Consider the following 19,740-nt stretch of genomic DNA (forward strand, 5'->3'; position numbering starts at 1 on the left):
TATCTCTCGGTGTATATATATCTAAGAATGTGTGGTCACGTCATCACATGTCTTTAACACTATAATTGCATTTGTCAAAGCAACAATAAATAGGGCCCCCTTACTTTTAATAATTGTGGCCTTTAAAACCCATGTGTAGAAAGAAAGACTAGAAAAATAACATCCAATGGCGCCTTCTATAAGCTCTAGATTATTTGTAGGTTTGTATGTAATGTTATGGAGTGGTAGGTTGTATGCTGCTAATGGATGCTTTTCATCCATCATCAGCTTCGGCGACTCCATTGCTGACACCGGGAACGCAAAATATCTCGCTTCCATATCCGACGACGTACAATTTCTATGTGTCCCCCCTTACGGCCAAAATTTTATTGGCCAGTCCACCGGCCGCTGCTCCAACGGGCGTCTCATCATTGATTTCCTGGGTAACTCCTCTCTCCGTCTATGTAAAATGATGTTAGGGATGGATGGTGACACACTGATGAATAACGATATATAGTTGAGTTGTGACCAACATAAATGGCGACCTAGATTGGGAAATGGGTGGATTTTTAGAGGGATAATGTTTTAAGTTTATCACTTTTAGTTTTAACATTCCAATTCTATCCCTACCTATACTAACCAAACAAAATATATGTAAAAACTAGTTAAGGTAATGTTGATATATTTTGTAGCCACTGAAAAGACATTTATTATGAGGTTTAATCAGGGAGGGATGATCGAAATTCGATTCGAATTTAAAAAAATCGAAGTTCGATTAAATTCAATTCAATTAGACCATGCATAGTGGTTTTATCAATAATGCCCCCACCATGGGGCGTTTTCTGCCATATGGCAGTCCAATCAGCATGGGGGCATTATTGGGGGTTATTGCAAAAGTACCGTAGTGAGAATAATGCCCAAGCAATCATTACACAATTATTTATTTTTTTAAATTTAAAACATAAAATTCTTCATTAATTTAAAAAAAAAAATTACACTACTTGAATGCTTACGTCGAGGTTCGTTCGCTTCCTTCTTCTTATGCTACCTTCTGCCGCGTTTGGATGTCTCTCGCTCCGGTTCGGGTTGCGTCTCTGGCACGACATCCACATCGGGTTCGGGTTGTTGTTGTGAAGGTTGCGACCCGCCGGCTTGACCAAAGCCGAAAGTGGGTTGCACGAATGGAGTAGCACCACTCAAGTAAGCCGCGTACGATAACATGTTCGGGTCCATGTCTTGAAAGTTAAACGGGTGTTGCGGTTGGGTTGTGTTCGGGTTCATGGGTCTCGAGGGGACACCAAATGGGAGCCGGAATGGATGCATCTTTTTATAAAATATAGAAGTAGTAGAGAGAAAGTTTGAGAGTGTGTGAGTTTTTTTTTTATAAAAAATGATGGAAAAGTGGGTAATATATATAGTGGGTTAATAATTGGAATAAAAAAAATATATTAAACAAATGACCGTTGGCAACGGTCAACTCAATTCCCAATTCAAAATTTGGCGTGATTTGAAAAAGGCCAATCGATTTTTTGGCTTGGAAAACGCCCGAAAACGCCGGGCCGTAATGGGCTAATGGCGTGTTTCGGCTTTTTTTTTTTTTGAATTTTTTTTATAACAAACACCCCACTACGGGCGGTCTTATCAAGAATCAAAATTTAATTCAATTCGAGTCTAGTAAATTGAATACTACTTTATAATTTTAAATTCAATTCGATTCGAAATTTGAAGTTCGATTAAATTCAATTCAATTCGATTATCAAGAATCAAAATTAATTCAATTCGAGTCTAGTAAATCAAATACTAATTTATCATTTTAAATTCAGTTTAACAAGCCCGACATTTTAAATCGAACTATACTTATTTATTAATTATCTTTATATACAATACACGCATATGAGTTTAATTTGGACTATAGCATAAATTAATCTATAAATTTAGTCTAAGTCTTCAAATAGACTATTACCAAGCCCAACTAGCCCATGACTTAAAAATATCTTTAACATATCAATTTTAACCTAACTTATTTACATCAATGACCACCATCACTTAATTTATTGAGACAACGACACCACCATCACCCATCGATCATAGCGGTGCCCAACCACCATTCCCCAACCCCATCACCATATCAACCATCATTCTGATTTTCCGCATGCCCCATCAGCGCACTAGCCAACATCCTACATACCTATCGCCGTCACTCATCGCCGCACCAGTTTTGAACTTTTTAATGTGACACTGTAATTTGTGGTTACTCTAAAATCTGTATTTGGTGTTGAAGTTATGATTTTGGTAGTTTTTTACATATTTTAAATGAGTTTGAATAAAAATGAATTTAAAATTCGAATTTTTACTCGAATTCGAATCGGAGTTTTATTCGAATCGAATTTGCCATTTTTTAATTGAATTTGAATTATAGCAAAAATAAAAAATATTCGAAAAATTCATTCGTGTACGTATTTAAAAAGTCGTTATTCGATTTGATGAATATCCCGCACTGAAAATATAACATACTTTCTTGTTACATATGTAAAAACTAGTTTAGGTAAAATTGATATATCAAAGTATTACACTTATTTAAAATGCACGTTATTGTAAAAACAAATTCAAAATAATAACTCAAAGCTACCATAGTTTGACGAGGAGCATACAAAAAATGCTAACATGAAAAAAAATGATCACGTGATACGGTGTATATTTATATTACTTGGTCAAGACAAAAGTTGACGAGATAGTGTTTGGCAAAATAGTATACATGTTTTCCGAATTTATGTCCAAAGTGACCATATTGCTTCGGTTAAGCCGATCCGTCCTTAATGAGTTTATACTTTTGTAGCGGAAAGTCTTGGGTTGCCATTGATACCACCGTATTTTGGCATCAAGGGGAGTGGGAGTGTGGTGGCATTGAGGCAAGGCGTGAACTATGCGGTTGCGGGCTCAACAGCAATGAATTCATCCTTTGTCGAAGCTAGATGCAATGGTTGTGTTGTGATTAATGGATCTCTAGAAGTTCAGTTAGCATGGTTTAAACAATCACTGCCTTTTATTTGTGGCAATACTACCTCTTCAGGTACGATTGTGTGTCTTATTGCTTCTAACCATTGTGTTTTTAAGCTTTCAAAACATTAACATCGGGAACACTTAGAAATGCCGATTTTCTTCTTTTTACACCCTATTCATCGTAGGTTGAACTTTTGTAAATTACACTTTTTGTCCTTTAAACTTTTTTTCTTGAACGACCTATAGGACATTTTTTAGGTTGCATCATTTAACTTCCAAAAATTTACATACCCTTTATTTTTAAAAAGGTGTCACATACCCTTTATTTTTAAAAAAGGTGTCACACTTTTGTCATAATTTTCATTTACGGTTGTTAAACTTTTCTTTAGTTTTATAGGGTGAGGATATAATAGAAAGTTTTTTTAAGTAGGAAGTTTCTTAATCATTTATTTATTAGTCAAGGGCTAAGATTAAATAAATGAAATTGAAGAAAAAAAAAAGGAGGCGTGTGAGTTTGTATATGGGCATTCTAGTCAATCCAAGACAATAGTTTCTCTATCCTCCAATCCCCCCCCCCCAATTTTTTAAACGTTAATAACTATTTCATACGCATTATTATTTTTTTTTATAAAAATTACACAAAAAAGCGAGCGTTTTTTATCTTTAAAACGAGTATACTATTGCTATATTTTTGATTTTTTTCGAAAACCCAGTTGCGTAAAACACAATGGACAAAAAGCTTAAAAACGACTTTTTTTAAAACGCAATGAACAAAAAACACAAAAGAAATGTGTTATTTCTAAAACGCAATGGCTGAAAAACATAAAGAAATGTCTTTTTTTTTTTGTAAACGCAAATATGTTTTTCCTAAAACGCAATAGACAAAAAAGAAAGTTTTTTTTTTTTCTAAAACGCAATGGGCTAAAAACACATTTTATGTGTTTTACCTAAAACGTAATGGACAAAAAACACTTTAAAATGTGTTTTTCTAAAACGCATTGGACCAAAAAACACATAAAAATGTGTGTTTCTAAAACGCAATAGATGTAAACACAAAAGAAAGTATTTTTTTTTTTTCTAAAACGCAATGGACTAAAAACACATTTTAGTGTTTTACCTAAAACGCAATGGACTAAAAACACAATAAAATGTGTTATTTCTAAAACCCAATGGACTGAAAATACAAAACAAAACAGTTTTTCATTCCTTTGTACGCAATGACTCAATTCAAAAATCTAGATTGTAAAAATGCAATTTAAAATTTTCTTACTTAGATTGAAGTCGATTTTTTCAGATTTCTTCAACGATTGACGAAATTTGAATGCTAGAAACACTTATCAGCAATCGAATCAAACGAATCGAGCGATTCGCTTCAAAATCACGGGAAAAAATGAGATATTGTATGAAATTAAACTTGGTTTCTTCAAAAAAAGTTGAAGAACACGTTGATTGGGCGTTTAAATCATTGATTGGTGAAGAACATCGCACTATAATGTAGTGATTATTGAGATAGAAAGTGAAGAAAAGGTTGAAGATAGTGAGTTTTGAAAATGATGGGTTTTGAAGTTACAGGGAGAGAAGAAGGAAGACGATTGGATAAAATTGACTAAAATACCTTTCTGTTTATTTTTAAACTTTGCCACATGTCATAATCATATTGCTTTCTATGATTACGAGCCAAATTAAACTTCCTATTTAATCCTCTCCTTAGTTTTATAAAATTGACAATTTTATCTTTACAATTAAAGGACACATTTTATAATTTTCACAATTCTTTTTTATTTCCTTTTTTTCTTTAACTTTTATTTTTTTTCACTTTTATTTTATAAATTTTATAAAACCCATATAATCAACTTGTTTATTTTTATAAAAATATAATTCATTTTAATTTATTTATTTTGGTTTGTTTTATTAAGTTTTCTAGTTCTTATTATATTTCAAACAAACTAACTAATAACATTGTTTTTCCCTGTAAAATGCTTTCCACTAATGGTAAATTATAGAATTCTTGTAATTTTTTATAGCTTTCTTAGCTTATTTAACTTAAGAGATATCAAGCTCAGCTTTCGAGTAGACAAATGATTTATTAGACAAATACACAAAAAGGTTATAAAATTATATATATTATATATTATATATTATATATATTGATTATTAAGGACGATGAATAGTAACTTTATTTTTATAATAATATATACATTTTTATTATTTTATATTTAATATAATAGTTTATTATTATATTTACTTTTAATAGACTATTTTTATTTTTTTTCCTTTTTTAAAATCATATATTTCATTTACCATTTTTTATAATTCTTTTTTCTCTTTTTAAAACATGTATTAGTTTATCGATTAATTTGATATATTTTTTTAATAATTTATGCTTATAACTTTTTTTTTCTAAAAACTTAACTATGTAGTTGTGCTTAATTATTTTCCCTGACATTCCGTTACAAGTTTTGTTAAAAATGAAGTTGTACTCAAAATAAAGTATTTATTTAGTGTCATAATGGTACGATGATAAACTAAACTGCTCTAATGGTTTGCCTTTCTAAACAACATGCTTTATTTTTAAAACACGTTTGTTTTACATTATCATTTACTCGGTTTCGCTGCAACGCGCGACGTAAAAAAAAAACTAGTTTTAAATAATCATAAAATTTTGATAAATAGTATTAACAAACAATACACGAATGGTTTACAACGTGCAAAATACACAGTATGCAAACTATCCGATAGTTAAAACACCAATATATATATTATATACCTACCCCTTTTGATTGCTCATCTAAAAAGTTGAGAACTAAAGGGAAACTGGCTCAAACAAACTTTGATTAATGTAGCGTTGGAACTGACACGTCGAACTCGAATTATATTTTTAGAGTTTAGCTTTTAGAGTTTATAGTTTAGCTTCGGAGTTTAGGGATTACCTTTACGCTATGCCGTTAATGCGATCTAAAATCAAATATCGGTCAAGGGCCGATATTTGAGATATAAGTTATCATGATGAAATATCGGTTATTTTAATATCATGTAGAATTCATATATATATATATATATATATATATATATATATATATATAAACTGAAAACATATATAATATTAATAGTAGCAATATCAAAAGTTAAAACTCAAAAGTGCCAATATGTGAAATATGATCTAACCGTAAGCCATGAAATCTTCCTTCGAGTCCACATCAACCGAGGCATCCACAATAACGGTCAATATCGCTGATAACATCAGAATGTATTCCGAACCTGTAACACCCCCAAAATTCCACCTGCGGAAACCCCGCGAGGCGTGTTACGCATCAGAGTTCGAGCCACCAATCACATTGAACCAATAATAGATATTTAAATAAGTCATGACATTAATTACTAATATAAAATGTCAACATGTTATCAATTCTCAAAAGTTGTGTAGCGGAAGCATGTATTAATTCGTTCAGTAATAGTTTCATGATAACATTCAAATCAATGTAACGTTTATAAGTCACCCAAGAGTCTCGATCCATGACCACTCCAGCACTCCCAGATAGCAAGTCCATGTTCCAAGCGTTAACGACCTACAAGCATGCAAACAAGTGTGTCAGACTACGCTGGTGAGTTCAAAGTGTTGCTTACGTGTTGTATTACCAGATATATGTTAATGCGATTCAATGTTGCGTTACGATGTTGCTCAAGTTAGTTACCCTAGGGACTACGCCCTTACGTAACCGAGGAGTGTGCCTCTTAGCAACCCACTATGTTGTTCAGTTAGTTACCCTAGGGGAACCGCCCTTACGTAACCGAGGAGTGTGCCTCTAAACAACCATAGTGAAACCCAGATAATTAGTACCTAATAGCGCTATCAACTAATTACCCCCATTGCCCTCCAGGCAATAACCAAAACCGATTAAGTTATTTACCCAATGTTTCCCGTCCAATGTTTACCAGTTGTCCCAAACCACCGGGACGCATGCTTGAGAAAATGCATTGAACTCACCTGGGATTGCTCGGTATGATACACAAAAAGATTCAGTTAAGCTACAATGTGATCAACCACGTCCTAGCATGTTTATCATACGCGTCAGGTTTGATTCGAGTAAAGCACGTATAGTTACACGGAGTTAACACGTTACAGACACGTATAGATCATGGCAACCATGTTTCACATATTGTCAGTCAAGTTCATATCATGCTAACACGTATACACAACCAAAGGTAAAGCCCAGTAACAAGCGGCCCAATATCTAAACAGAAAACGGCCCAACAAATAGTGTTCAAGTCTTGTGCGATTAGAAAGCCCAAACATACAAATACTCGGCCCAAACAAAAGCCTTGTGCGATTAGAATTAGTCTGACCCAAATATTAAGTAAACCCAACATGGTTAAATAAATAGCCTACACACTTACGGCCCAATAATAAAACAACTTGTGCGATCCGGACCGGCTTGCCCGACCCGGTTGGGTTGTGCGATCAAATCAGCTTGTGTGACCGATCTACTTGTGCGAGTGGACGTCTTGTGCGACCAAGATGCCTTATGCGACTGTTTAAACATTCCGGATTTCTTGCATATCGGTTACAATCTGTTTAATCAATTTCCTATTTTACATTCTATCAATTAACAGGTTTTCAACCATACACTTAGCAATACATCGATCAAACAGGCAATTATCAATTGATCCATAAGAACCCTAAATAAAACATGAACAATAATATAGTGATTCATGTGAACATGTATCCAATTCTGTCAACCTAACCCCATTCACCATCAGCAAACCTCCATCCGAATCGTAGATCATCACAATACATTAGCATTTACATCAACCCGATTCATATCATAGCTAATTAACATCATATCACAATAGATTACCATGCGTTCAGTTCTAATTCTAAGTCATGCAATCCAATCATATGAACATTATCAACAAGCAAATCATACATCTAAGTCATCGATTACTAGAACATTAATACATTCTAATTAATCTGTTGATATTACATGAGTATGCCAATGGTTCCCTATCATATGTTCATGAATAATAACGCACATATGAGCATAGTCCATGCCAACATCACATCTAATTAATTCTTATAACATTAGTAACATTGACTAATCTGACAACCTACACATGGGCCGCCCACTTTGATAAAGGAATTTCGTCCCACATGCACTGACATCCACCCACTTTAATTATGAAGCACACAAACAACAAATAATACCATGCATCAATCTCATAATAAATGTATCCAAGGAATTTCAAACCAAGCAAATATAATAGCACACTAACCGAGAGTTTGACTGGATTAAAATGTGGACCGACTAGGGGAGTTGCATCGATGAGAGGGTGGGGGTTATCCACTGCCGTCGAGATGCCTCTTGATGGGGGAAAACTAGGGTTATACAATGGAGTATAGAACAGGTTACGTGCTCCCTATATCGTTACGTATACATATTAGAAAAAGATCGGGCCATTTATTTGCTTCATAGACTCAAACGGCCCAAACCACAATGGATCCGCTTGGCTTTTGCTCGGCCCAAGCCGTGCACTCATGTGCCCTAAATGGCTAACCAGGCGCGTAGCCCAAATGTCTCGCTGGCCCAATTCTTTCTAAATCTATATTTGGGCTTGGGTGAATCAGATTTAATACATAAGGGAACAGGTTTAACACAACACATCTAACGTGTCGAATTCAAGCAATGCCTAATGAAAGTAGATAACGGGGGTTTAGAATCGCAAAGCTAAATCATACTAACCTTGAAAGTTAGGGTTGTCACAGAACCGATATTTGACACTGATATTTTGTAGATGTCCGATAACCGATTTCTAGCGATATTTGCTTACGGTTTAACTTTAAGGGTTTAGCTTTAGAGCACACAGTTTCTAGTTTGGGTTCGATTAACAGTTCCGACACCACTTGAATGAGTTCAATCAAACTCGTTTTAGTCGGTTTCCCTCCGGTTCCCCACTTTTTGGAGTTCCTCTCTGAGCTCACCCCTACACACACCCTTCTGAAGGAATTTCTAAGAAATTTCAAAACGCTTAAGACATTTTTTGTTGCGTAGTATACAACTTACCAATGCATAAAATATGTGTGCTTCCCATTTAACCCATCATTTGCTCTTTAAATCACCCATAAAAAAAAAGCATTAAAAACCTAATGCATTTACAATGGTCAATCTAAAAGTTAAAATTTATTATAGAGTTAAATGTCATTTTAGTCCTTATGGTTTGGGGCATTTTGCCAGTTTAGTCCAAAGGTTTGAAACGTTGTCATTTTAGTCCAAATAGTTATAAGTGTTGCCATTTTAGTCCACTGCGTTAACCCCGTTCATTTTTTCTGTTAGCTAGAAGGGTAATCTGATCATTTTATATGGTCGAATTGCCCTTCTAGTTAACAGAATTACATATAAAATGACCGAAATGCCATTCTAGTTAATAGAATAAAGGGATGGAGTTAACCCAACGTACTAAAATAGCAACGTTTGAAACTATTTGGACTAAAACGACAACGTTTCACCATAAATAATATTAAAAACGATAACCATACAAAAAATGTGTTAGTTGAACAAAGAAGCCGATCATGCGTTAGTCATAAAATTGTTGAACGAAAACTAGCTACAACATAGCAAAATGTGTTATCTCGTCGCGTAGCACATGTGTACATGCTTATATATATATGGGACTGCTAAAATAAAAACCACATCCAGTTGTAAGAACCATGAGAACTACACCGTACGGGGCGAGTTAGACCAAAATTTTTTTCATAAACGTAGACGCGTGTATTATAAACACATTTGTATAAAAAAATTCAAAAAAAAAAAATTGTCGTGTGTGTAGTTTTGAGCACCACAAGTTTGTGTTTACGGGTGCCGTAAATTTTATTTAAAGTTTTCATGGTTCTTACAACTGGAGTTGGTTTTCATTTTAGCGGTCCCCTATATATATATATATATATATATATATATATAGGGGAAAGATAAATCGAAAACCCATGTGAGTTGAGAAAACCCAAATAAACCCTATGTAACATTTTTATTTTTTTCTAAAAAAAATAGGAAATGTAATATAAATGTACACGGACCTATTTATGAAAAAAAATGAAAAAAACGCTTACTATTTTTTTTTTTTAAAAATGTTGAAAATTTATATGTTACATTTTTTTGGACATACATATTATGTAACCTGAAATTTTGTAACATTTTTTTTTAAAAAAACTACTTGGTGTTTTTTTGTGTTTCTTTTTTTAAAATGTTCAAATATATGTATATTACATTTCCTATTTTTTTTAGAAATGTATCTTGAGTTTACATGGTTTTTTTACAAAGGTTTTCTAAGTTTTCTCAACTCAAGTGGGTTTTCGATTTATCCTTCCCCTATATATATATATATATATATATAGGGGACCGCTAAAATGAAAACCACCTCCAGTTGTAAGAACTAAGAGAACCACTTTCTAGCCTTTAGATCAACAAGATGGATGGATGAGATTGAAAATAACTAAAATTAATATTAAATAGATTTTGTCTTATTATGTCTTTAATATTTTAATTCAAAAGGGTAGTGTAGTAAAATTACTCTATTTTGTCTTTATTATTTTTTATTACTTTTTTTATTATATTACTTTTTATTTTTTAAAAAGAATTTTTTTAATTAAAAGCATTTTTTGAATTCAGGTTTTTTTAACCAAGCGATTTTTTTTTGCGCGCCGGTTTTTGGCGTCCCGTTTTACCGCGACGTTTTTTTACGTCCCGTTTTTTTTCGCGGAGTTTTTACGCGCCGTTTTTTCAAGCGTCGTTTTTTACACGTTTTTTAACGCGCCGTTTTTTACACGTTTTTTTACACGCCGTTTGTTACATGTTTTTTTACGCGTCGTTTTAACGCGCCGTTTTTTCACGTTTTTTGACGCGCTGTTTTTACACTTTTTACGTTTGACGTTAAACTTTTTAAACTTTTCACGTTTTAAGTTTTACGTTAAACTTTTTACGTAAATATTTTTACGTTTTACGTTAAAATTCTTACGTGTTACGTTTTACGTAAAACTTTTTACGTTTTACGCAAAACTTTTTACGTTTTACGTTAAAAATTTTACATTTTACGTAAAACTTTTATGTTAAAATTTTTACGTTTTACGTTTTACGTTAAACTTTTTACGTTTTACGTTTTACGTTTTTACGTTTTACGTTAAAACGAACGCACCCATAAATCGCAAACTCGGTAGGTGTCTCAGATAGATGGTTTATCATCATCGACTGGGTGGAAAAAATTAAAAAACCAACAACATCAAAACAATGTGTATCTCAGAAAAAAAACACGGCTTGGCTCAGATTTTCCGATAATCAGAGGCTGCAAAGTGGGGTTGCACGTTCAAAAACCTACCCTCTACCATCCTTGCCGCGCCATCGTAATCAAAATATGCGTTTTTTTTTTGCATCATCACTGCCAAGAACGATCGTCAATATCAATTGTCGCCAAAAAAAGTTTCAGTCGGCACAACGGGCACCACCGGCACCAGCAGGCACCACGGGGCACCACCGGGCACCGCTGTACACAAATCAAAGAACAAATCCAACAAACATAATCAAAACAAACAAGCTGTACAGGTAAACATTCCAACAGAAACAAAAATCAAACCCTTGGACCCCCACCAGCCACCTGCACCAGCACCGACTACCGAAGACAGGGAATCAAGCCAACAAAAAATCTAAACTTTTCAAAAATTAATGACAAGATTCAGAAAAATCAGAAATCAAAATACATATCAAAACAGAGATCAAAATACCAACATACCAAAATACCATGGGTATCATCATCATCATTCAAGTCGACCAGAGCATCAACTCGTCGGAAGGAGACCAGGACCTCCGCCGCTCACGGAGGCGCTGCTGCCGGCCCGCCTCCGTCCTTCTTTTCTCTCCGTCTCTCTAGTGGTGAACATACATGATCTGGTGGCACATCTGGCCGCCATTAATTACCACAAAAATCAAACCCCCAAAACTCAAACCCCCAAAATCAGCCACCGTCTTCCCTGGCTCAACCACCATCGCCGCCACCGGCCCTCTCCACCCACCCACCATCCCCAACGCCACCGCCACCAACCCCAACGCGACCACCACTGTCGTCTGCTGGAAATAACCACCGTCGCCGGTGGTCTCACCGAAGAAGAAGAGGGGTTTAGGTGCGTCATTGTCGGAGAAGGGGGGGCTGTCGGCGAGTGCACGATCGAAGCCCACTTCGGTGGTCGAAGCTGCGAGAGGGAGAGAGAGAGCCATGAAACATGATTTTTTGTGTGTGTGCTTGATGAGTGTTGGCAGAGAAATTATGAAGGAGAGAAGGTTTCTCATATGGTGTGGAAGACATAAATAAAGAAGAAGACAGATTTAAATGAAGAGAGAGAGGGTGTGATTTAAATGAAGAGAGAGGGTAAGATTAGAGTGGTTCCCATGGTTCTTACAACTGGAGGTGGTTTTCATTTTAGCGGCTCCATATATATATATATAAATATAGGGTGAGGTTCCTGTAAAAAGAACCTTTTTCGTGAGAAATGTGAGAAGGAATAGAAATCGACATGTAGGCATCATGTTTTGGACTTAGGCATGATGTTTTAAGTTGTTTTGGCAAGAAAAACACTAAACATAACAATTTAAAACACAATGCAACATATTATGGACATGAAATTGAAAACACAACCAAAACACACTGCTTAACACTTAAAACACACTACTTAATGTTCTTGGCATGGTGTTTTACGTTTTAAGCCTAGAATTCATTGCATTGTGTCTTAAATTGTTATGTTTGTTTTTTTTCTTGTCAAAATAACCGAAAACATTATACCCAATTCCAAAACATGATGCCTACATGTCAATTCTTATGTCTTTTGCCACTTCTCACGAAAAATGTCCTTTTTACAGGATCCTTAAACTATATATATATATACATATAGGGTAAGGTTATTGTAAAAAAGGTTAAAAGTGTGAGAAGTGTGAGAAATATTGTGGAGGTATGACATGTGTCCTCAATCTAAATTAATTAAAAAGGGTAAACAAGTAATTTTATCACTGATTCAATTAATTCAAAACCTTCCATAACCGCCACCTTATTTATAGGAACATGATTGTTTTAAAAGATCTCTATAAAAACACTACGAATAACACTGCAACCACCATTCAGCACGTATATAACACCATTCAACAATTATATAACACCATTTAATAAGGATATAACACCATTCAATAAGTATATAACACCATTTTAAAGATCTCTATAAAAACACTACGAATAACACTGCAAAATCACCATTCAGCACATATATAACACCATTCAATAATTATATAACACCATTCAATAAGTATATAACACCATTCAATAATTATATAACACCATTCAATAAGTATATAACATCATTCAATAAGTATAACACTATTAAAGACACTACCTCCATTTAATGTGGTCTTAGTATAATGTTCATAGTATGGTTATTGTACATGGTGTTTTAAACCTGCATGCATGGTGTTTTACATCTGCATGCTAGTAGATGTTCCAGATTCCATATGTTAAAACACCATGGTATTTTAAACCTACATTCCAGTAGATGTTCTTCGCATGTTCATTGTTTAGTGTTTTACACCTGCATTCCAGTATGTGTTTAAAACACCACGCTTTGAATCATAATACAATTAAAACACCACTGTATGAACATAGACAAAACATCTGATTGAAACATATTTTTTCTCTATATAAGTATAGCAATATGGTACTCATATTAAAGATAAAAATACGCTCGTTATTATGGTGTAATTTTTTTTTTTAAAAGTTACGTATAAAAAGTTATTGATGTTTAAAAAAGACGGGGGAAGTTGCATGTGCATTAATGTTAGTTTCTTAATTTAAAAATGTTAAATTTACCTGTATACCCTTAATTTAGAAAATTAATATGTTTAATAGTAAACATTATTTACAATTTTGCCATTATGATATCAACCATTAGATCTTTTCTTTCTTACATTTCTCACAAAAACCCCTTTTTTTACAGGAACCTCTACCTATATATACATATATATATATACATATATATAAATATATATTTGTATTTAGGATCTTTTTATCATCTATTATATGTATTTCTTTGATTACATACATCTTAAAAGTAGTTTACATATGTGTAATAGTCAAATTATATATTTGTGTCATAACTAATTACATATATGTAAGAAAACTAGTTTACATATGTGTAATTATAAAATTACATATAAAAAATGATAAAATTACTCTTAACATGTATGTAATCATAAAAATACACATAATAAATGATAAAATTATCCTAAACATAAAAATATATAAATAAAAAGATTGTTTATTAGGAGTTCTGCGAGTTCTCTAAATATTTATGGTTCTGAAATGATCCTTACCCTATATATATATATATATATATATATATATATATATATATATATATATATATATATATATATAGTGGAGAGTTCAAATGAGAATAAACTTTTTGTAAGAAGAAATTTCAACCAATAAGAATGTTTCATTTTACTTCATTTAATATAAGTATTTAATGTTACTATAAGGGTAATATGGTAAACCTACAAAGATTATTAATTAGTAGTATTCCTCTTTAATTGCTAACTATATTAAAATTTGTAACTTATCTTCAAAATATATATTTTTTCAAAAAAATAAAATAAAATAATTTAGAGTGTAGGATAAATTACAACGTGTATATGATAAATTACGGGTTGTGTAGGATAAATTTCAACATGTGTAGGGTAAATTTCGAAAGATGTAGGGATAACTATTGATGTGTGTAGTCAAAAAACATTAGTGTGAAGGATGTTAGTTTTTATGACTAATTAATTAGTCAAAGATGATAATAAATGAGATAAGTGAAAAAGTATTTAATGTTTTACAATTATACCCTTTGTTCTTTTTCTTCTCAATTAAATTTTCTTCTCAAATGAACCTTCCCCTATATATATATATATATATATATATATATATAGAAAGTATAATGTACTTCACGCCTTAACGTACATTAACGTACTTCACGAAATATATAACATGCATAATTATTTTTTGACCAAAATAACGTGCGTAATTTTGGATCCCATGCGTGATTATGTGGTCCCATGCGTGATTATATGTTCCATGCGTGATTATACCCCTGATCCAACGGTTACCATTGTCTCCTACGTGAAGTATGATAAGCCGTGAAGTATGTTAACCTCTCTCTCTCTCTCTCTCTCTATATATATATATATATATATATATGGTAAGGACCTATTAGGAACCACCTTTTATTGCTAGAACCATGAGAACCAATGTAAACATAATCAAAACTACTTAAAAAAGCTTAAAAAACACATTTTTTTAAAAAAATTTTCATTTAGAAATCGCAACATTTTATTTATATTCTTTTTTGTTGTAAAAAGTCGTGATTTAACTGTTAAAAATATTTTTAGCATTTAGTTTTATACTTTAGCTTTAGGGTTTAGTGGGGTTAAGCTTTTTTGGAGGTGGGAGACGACTGACGTCTTGTTTAAATACATGTATGATAAATTGTGAAAATAAATTTTGATATGCATAGGATACAATGTCTTTGACTTATGAATTAAAGAGAAAATATTTTATGAGAGGAGAGATAAACCAATTATTTGTAGAGATAAAATATTGGGTGAATTGCATATTTCCCCTTATAAAACTTTTTAATTCCATATTTACTTAATTCAAATTTAAAACTGCACATATACTCTTCCTTAACTTATAAAATTGTAAATATACCCATTTTAAAACACTTTATTTAAAATAAATTTTATAATAACTATGTTACGTCTTTAAAAAAAACCAAATTGTATTTATTTTTGTTAGATTTAGCCTAAATTAACAATCATAAAAAATATGTGTATTTTTCCATTTAAATGAAAAAAAAATGCTAAAACTTTAAACCATTACCATACCAAATAAAAAATGCTAAAACTTTAAACCATTATCATACCAAATAATTATCTCAAGTTATCGATAATAATTTATTAATTAAAGAAAACCTAAAAGAATTTAAAATATATGAAATTGTTATCATCCACAAGAACCAGGCCCTACTATTACTGTCGAATGAACTTTATGTGAGGCTCAAATAAACCATTTGGGCATGGAAAGCTTCTTATATGCAGTAACATACCCGGTTGTATTTAGTAGCTCTCAAATGAGATTCTAACAGTGACTAGGGAGTGGTTTTCCTTTGGATCATATTTAAGGGGTGTTTGGGATTGCGTTTTCAACTTGATTATTTGATTATTGTGTTTTGAAATCGCAAAAAATCTATTTTGAGTGTTTGGTAAAAAACTAATAAAAAGTGATTTTTTACGTTTTGTAGAGTTCAAAACGTGATAATCCATAAGTAGGTCACCCCTTGCTGCAGGAAAACGTGATAATCCAAAAACTGATTTTTTACGTTTTCACTTATTTATTTTTTTGAAATATATATACTTGCCAAACACTCAAATAATTGATTATCTGATTATTGTGATATCAAACAACATAATCAAATCCAAACACTATCTTTCTGCAGCACGTTTTGTTACAGCTAATTATCTGATTCTGATTATTAAAAACGCATAATCTATTTTCAAAACTCAACCCCAAACACAATATTAGATGAACCTCTTGATTTTGACAATTAAGAGTGGCAACACTACTAGAAAATCTAAAACTTCTTACAGCAGTTTTTGTAGGAAACGCGTTATAAAATATGCTTTTCTACGCATTTATGACAAACACCTGATGTAGGAAAACACCTCGTAGGAAACCCGTTTTCAACGCATTTCCTACACATTTTCTACGAAACTACTACGTCGCAAATTGCTACGAATCTCCTATAATATATTTAATTATTATCTTTTAGGATTTATTTTTTTAGCTACACATTTCTAACCAAAAAAAAAAAAAAAAAATTAACAAATTTTAGTACAACATTATTTGTGACCCACTTCCGACAAATAAATTAGAAGTGTTGTTACAAATTTCCGAGGAAACTGAGTGTTTTTTGTGACCCAATTCCAACAAATAAATAAGAAGTGTTGTTACAAATTTCCGAGGAAACTGAGTATTTTTTTGTGACCCAATTCCGGTCACAAAGCCAGGTTCAATTTTATCTCTTGTCACTATTCGATCTTGATATCTGTTTCATCGTATTGCAAAATTGAACCTGGCTTTGTGACCGTAAGCCACGGAATAGCGACTAAGGGAATATTAACATATGAAAAAATTGAGAGTATTAACATATAAAAAAATACATCATAAAACAAGCAATTTTCACCCGTAAACCATTATGGGTAAATATGCAATTGAGAGTATTTTTTAAGAGGAAATATGCAATTGTCCCTAAATTATTTGATATTTTACCATTTTGTCTTTTTAATTTATTTTTCAGTAATTAAGATTTAAAATAAAATTAGTGATCCATATTTGTGCGCTCTCTCTTCCACATTAAATATTTTCTCAATAGAGCATTCCAATATATACGCATGTTATAGGGGTGCCTGCGTGATACAGTGAGAAACATAGACAATGGTAATCATATAACATGTTATTTTTTAAGTAAAAAAAAAATACTATAGCAATACCATACGTAAATGAAAAAGAATAAAATGCTTGTTTTATGATGTATTTTTTTAAGTATTAACGTATGAAAAAATTACATGCACTTAAAAATCATGGTGAAAGTTGATTTAAAAGTCAATAATATACTTCAAAGGATCGCGCCTTATATCTTAAAAGTTTGTAATTACTTAAACTCTTGAAATTTAGTAATATTGCTTTCTCTTCGTCCTTATATGTATTATAATATAGTGTATGTACAAACACAATTTTTGATTCATCTTAGCAAAGTACTTATTGTTATAATTGTTGGCAGATTGTAGAAATTTTATTGGACGTTCTTTGATACTTATGGGTGAAATTGGTGGTAACGATTACAATTTTCCATTATCTACGGGAAGACCCATTGATGAGGTCAAATCATATGTTCCTCTTGTTATTGATACCATCATCTCCGCAATCAATGTAAGAAGCTACTCAAATAACACAACGCATGTTTTAAACAATGTAATATATAAATTATCACTACCAAATATCATGTCACAACAAAGGATGTTTCATTTGAGGACCACAGTCCGTCAGGACTAGAGGGGGTCCACTGATCATCTGGTCATCTAAGTTTTCTACTAATAAGGTTATACGACATCGTTGTTTTTAACAGTATAATAAGGATATGCAACTTCGTTGTTTTTAAAAGTATAACCCTCAAATTTTCTTTGATAAAATAGTCAACGTGAATGTAAGAAAACTTATAGTGTGACCTCTTACTTGACAAGGTTTACAAGTATATCATTTGCAGTGGCTTGAATTTAATCATTATAAGTGCAGGAATTGATTGATATGGGGGCTCAAACTCTAGTTGTTCCAGGAAACTTTCCAATTGGATGCTTTCCCTCGTATTTGACAACTGGTGTGTCTGATAAGGAAGGGTATGATCCCATAACCGGTTGCCTCACCAAGTTAAATGAGTTCAGCGAATATCATAATCAAATGTTGCGGATAAAATTAAATAAGATTCAAGAGCTTAATCCTAATGTTGTTGTCATTTATGCGGACTACTATAATGCTGCCATGCAAATTTACCGTTCTCCGGATAAATACGGTATTTAACATTTTATGAAGTCAAATGAATTGCGTATGAAAAAACCAAAATCGAGCGTTGCAAAATGGTCTTATTGCAGGATTCACAAATGGGACTTTGAAGGCGTGTTGTGGATGTGGAGGGCCGTTTAATTACAAGGCAACCGCAAGATGTGGAGATGTATCTATGATCTTGTGTGATGAACCAGATAAATATGTCAGCTGGGATGGCCTTCACTTAACGGAAGCGGCATATAAACTGATTTCCAAAAGTTTATTTCAAGGACAATATACTATGCCCGAATTTCGTTCCATGTGTCCTAGACCATCACCATCACAAGGGATAGGCAAATCATCTATATAAGCGATGCAAGCTTGAATACATATAAATCTTCGTAGCCATAGGTAGCTTGCGAAAGTGCATAAGGCTAAAGAACCAGGTGCGAAGATACTATGCCGAAAATAATATATTTGATATATGATTAAAATTCTTGTATACTATGTATAGTTCTCTTTATTCTGTTTTAGTGTGATCTTATATATAATAATAACGTACATTTGTGACTTGCATAAAGAACAATTTAATAGTTTAAATTTATAAGCACAATTGCCTGTCTCATGGATGCTATTTTTTCATTTTTTTATGGTTTGCTTTTTCAAACTGGTTATGTTTTAGTATGACAATATCCAGTGATGCCCTTAGAATGAATATAAACCATGGTTTAAGACTCGCATAATCTTATAATATTTGAGTTTTTTATATTTCTTTCATCCTCCCATAATGTACTATAGGGACAAATTCAAAGTTCGTATAACTTACTACCTTTAAATTAAATTAATGTTTCTAACGGTTAAAACTAGAAACAAGATTAGAACTAGTGTTCAAAATTCATTTCGAATTCGAAAATCGTTTAAATTCGATTCGATTATCAATAATTTGTTTTGATTATAAGAATTCGAATTCGATTCAATTCGAGTCAGTAAATCGAATACGAACCGAATACGAATTTACAATTTCAAATTCGATTAGAAATTCGAATAAAAATTATATATTTTTATTTATTATTTTTGTATATAATAAATATATAACTTTTATTA

General features: G+C 32.3%; 1 protein-coding gene across 1 annotated transcript; it reads left to right on the top strand.

Annotated features, from left to right (window-relative positions):
- Nucleotides 1-135: 135 nt before the first annotated feature.
- LOC110918452 (GDSL esterase/lipase At1g31550) lies at nucleotides 136-19,222 on the top strand. Its single transcript, XM_022162764.2, has 5 exons — nucleotides 136-422; nucleotides 2,816-3,049; nucleotides 17,879-18,027; nucleotides 18,391-18,664; nucleotides 18,744-19,222. Exons 1-5 carry the CDS (start codon nucleotides 167-169, stop codon nucleotides 19,004-19,006), a joined length of 1,176 nt encoding a protein of 391 aa, XP_022018456.1. The 5' UTR covers nucleotides 136-166; the 3' UTR covers nucleotides 19,007-19,222.
- The last annotated feature ends 518 nt before the right edge of the window (nucleotides 19,223-19,740 follow it).

This window comes from Helianthus annuus, chromosome 16 (assembly GCF_002127325.2).
Source record: "Helianthus annuus cultivar XRQ/B chromosome 16, HanXRQr2.0-SUNRISE, whole genome shotgun sequence".
Lineage (NCBI taxonomy): Eukaryota > Viridiplantae > Streptophyta > Magnoliopsida > Asterales > Asteraceae > Helianthus > Helianthus annuus.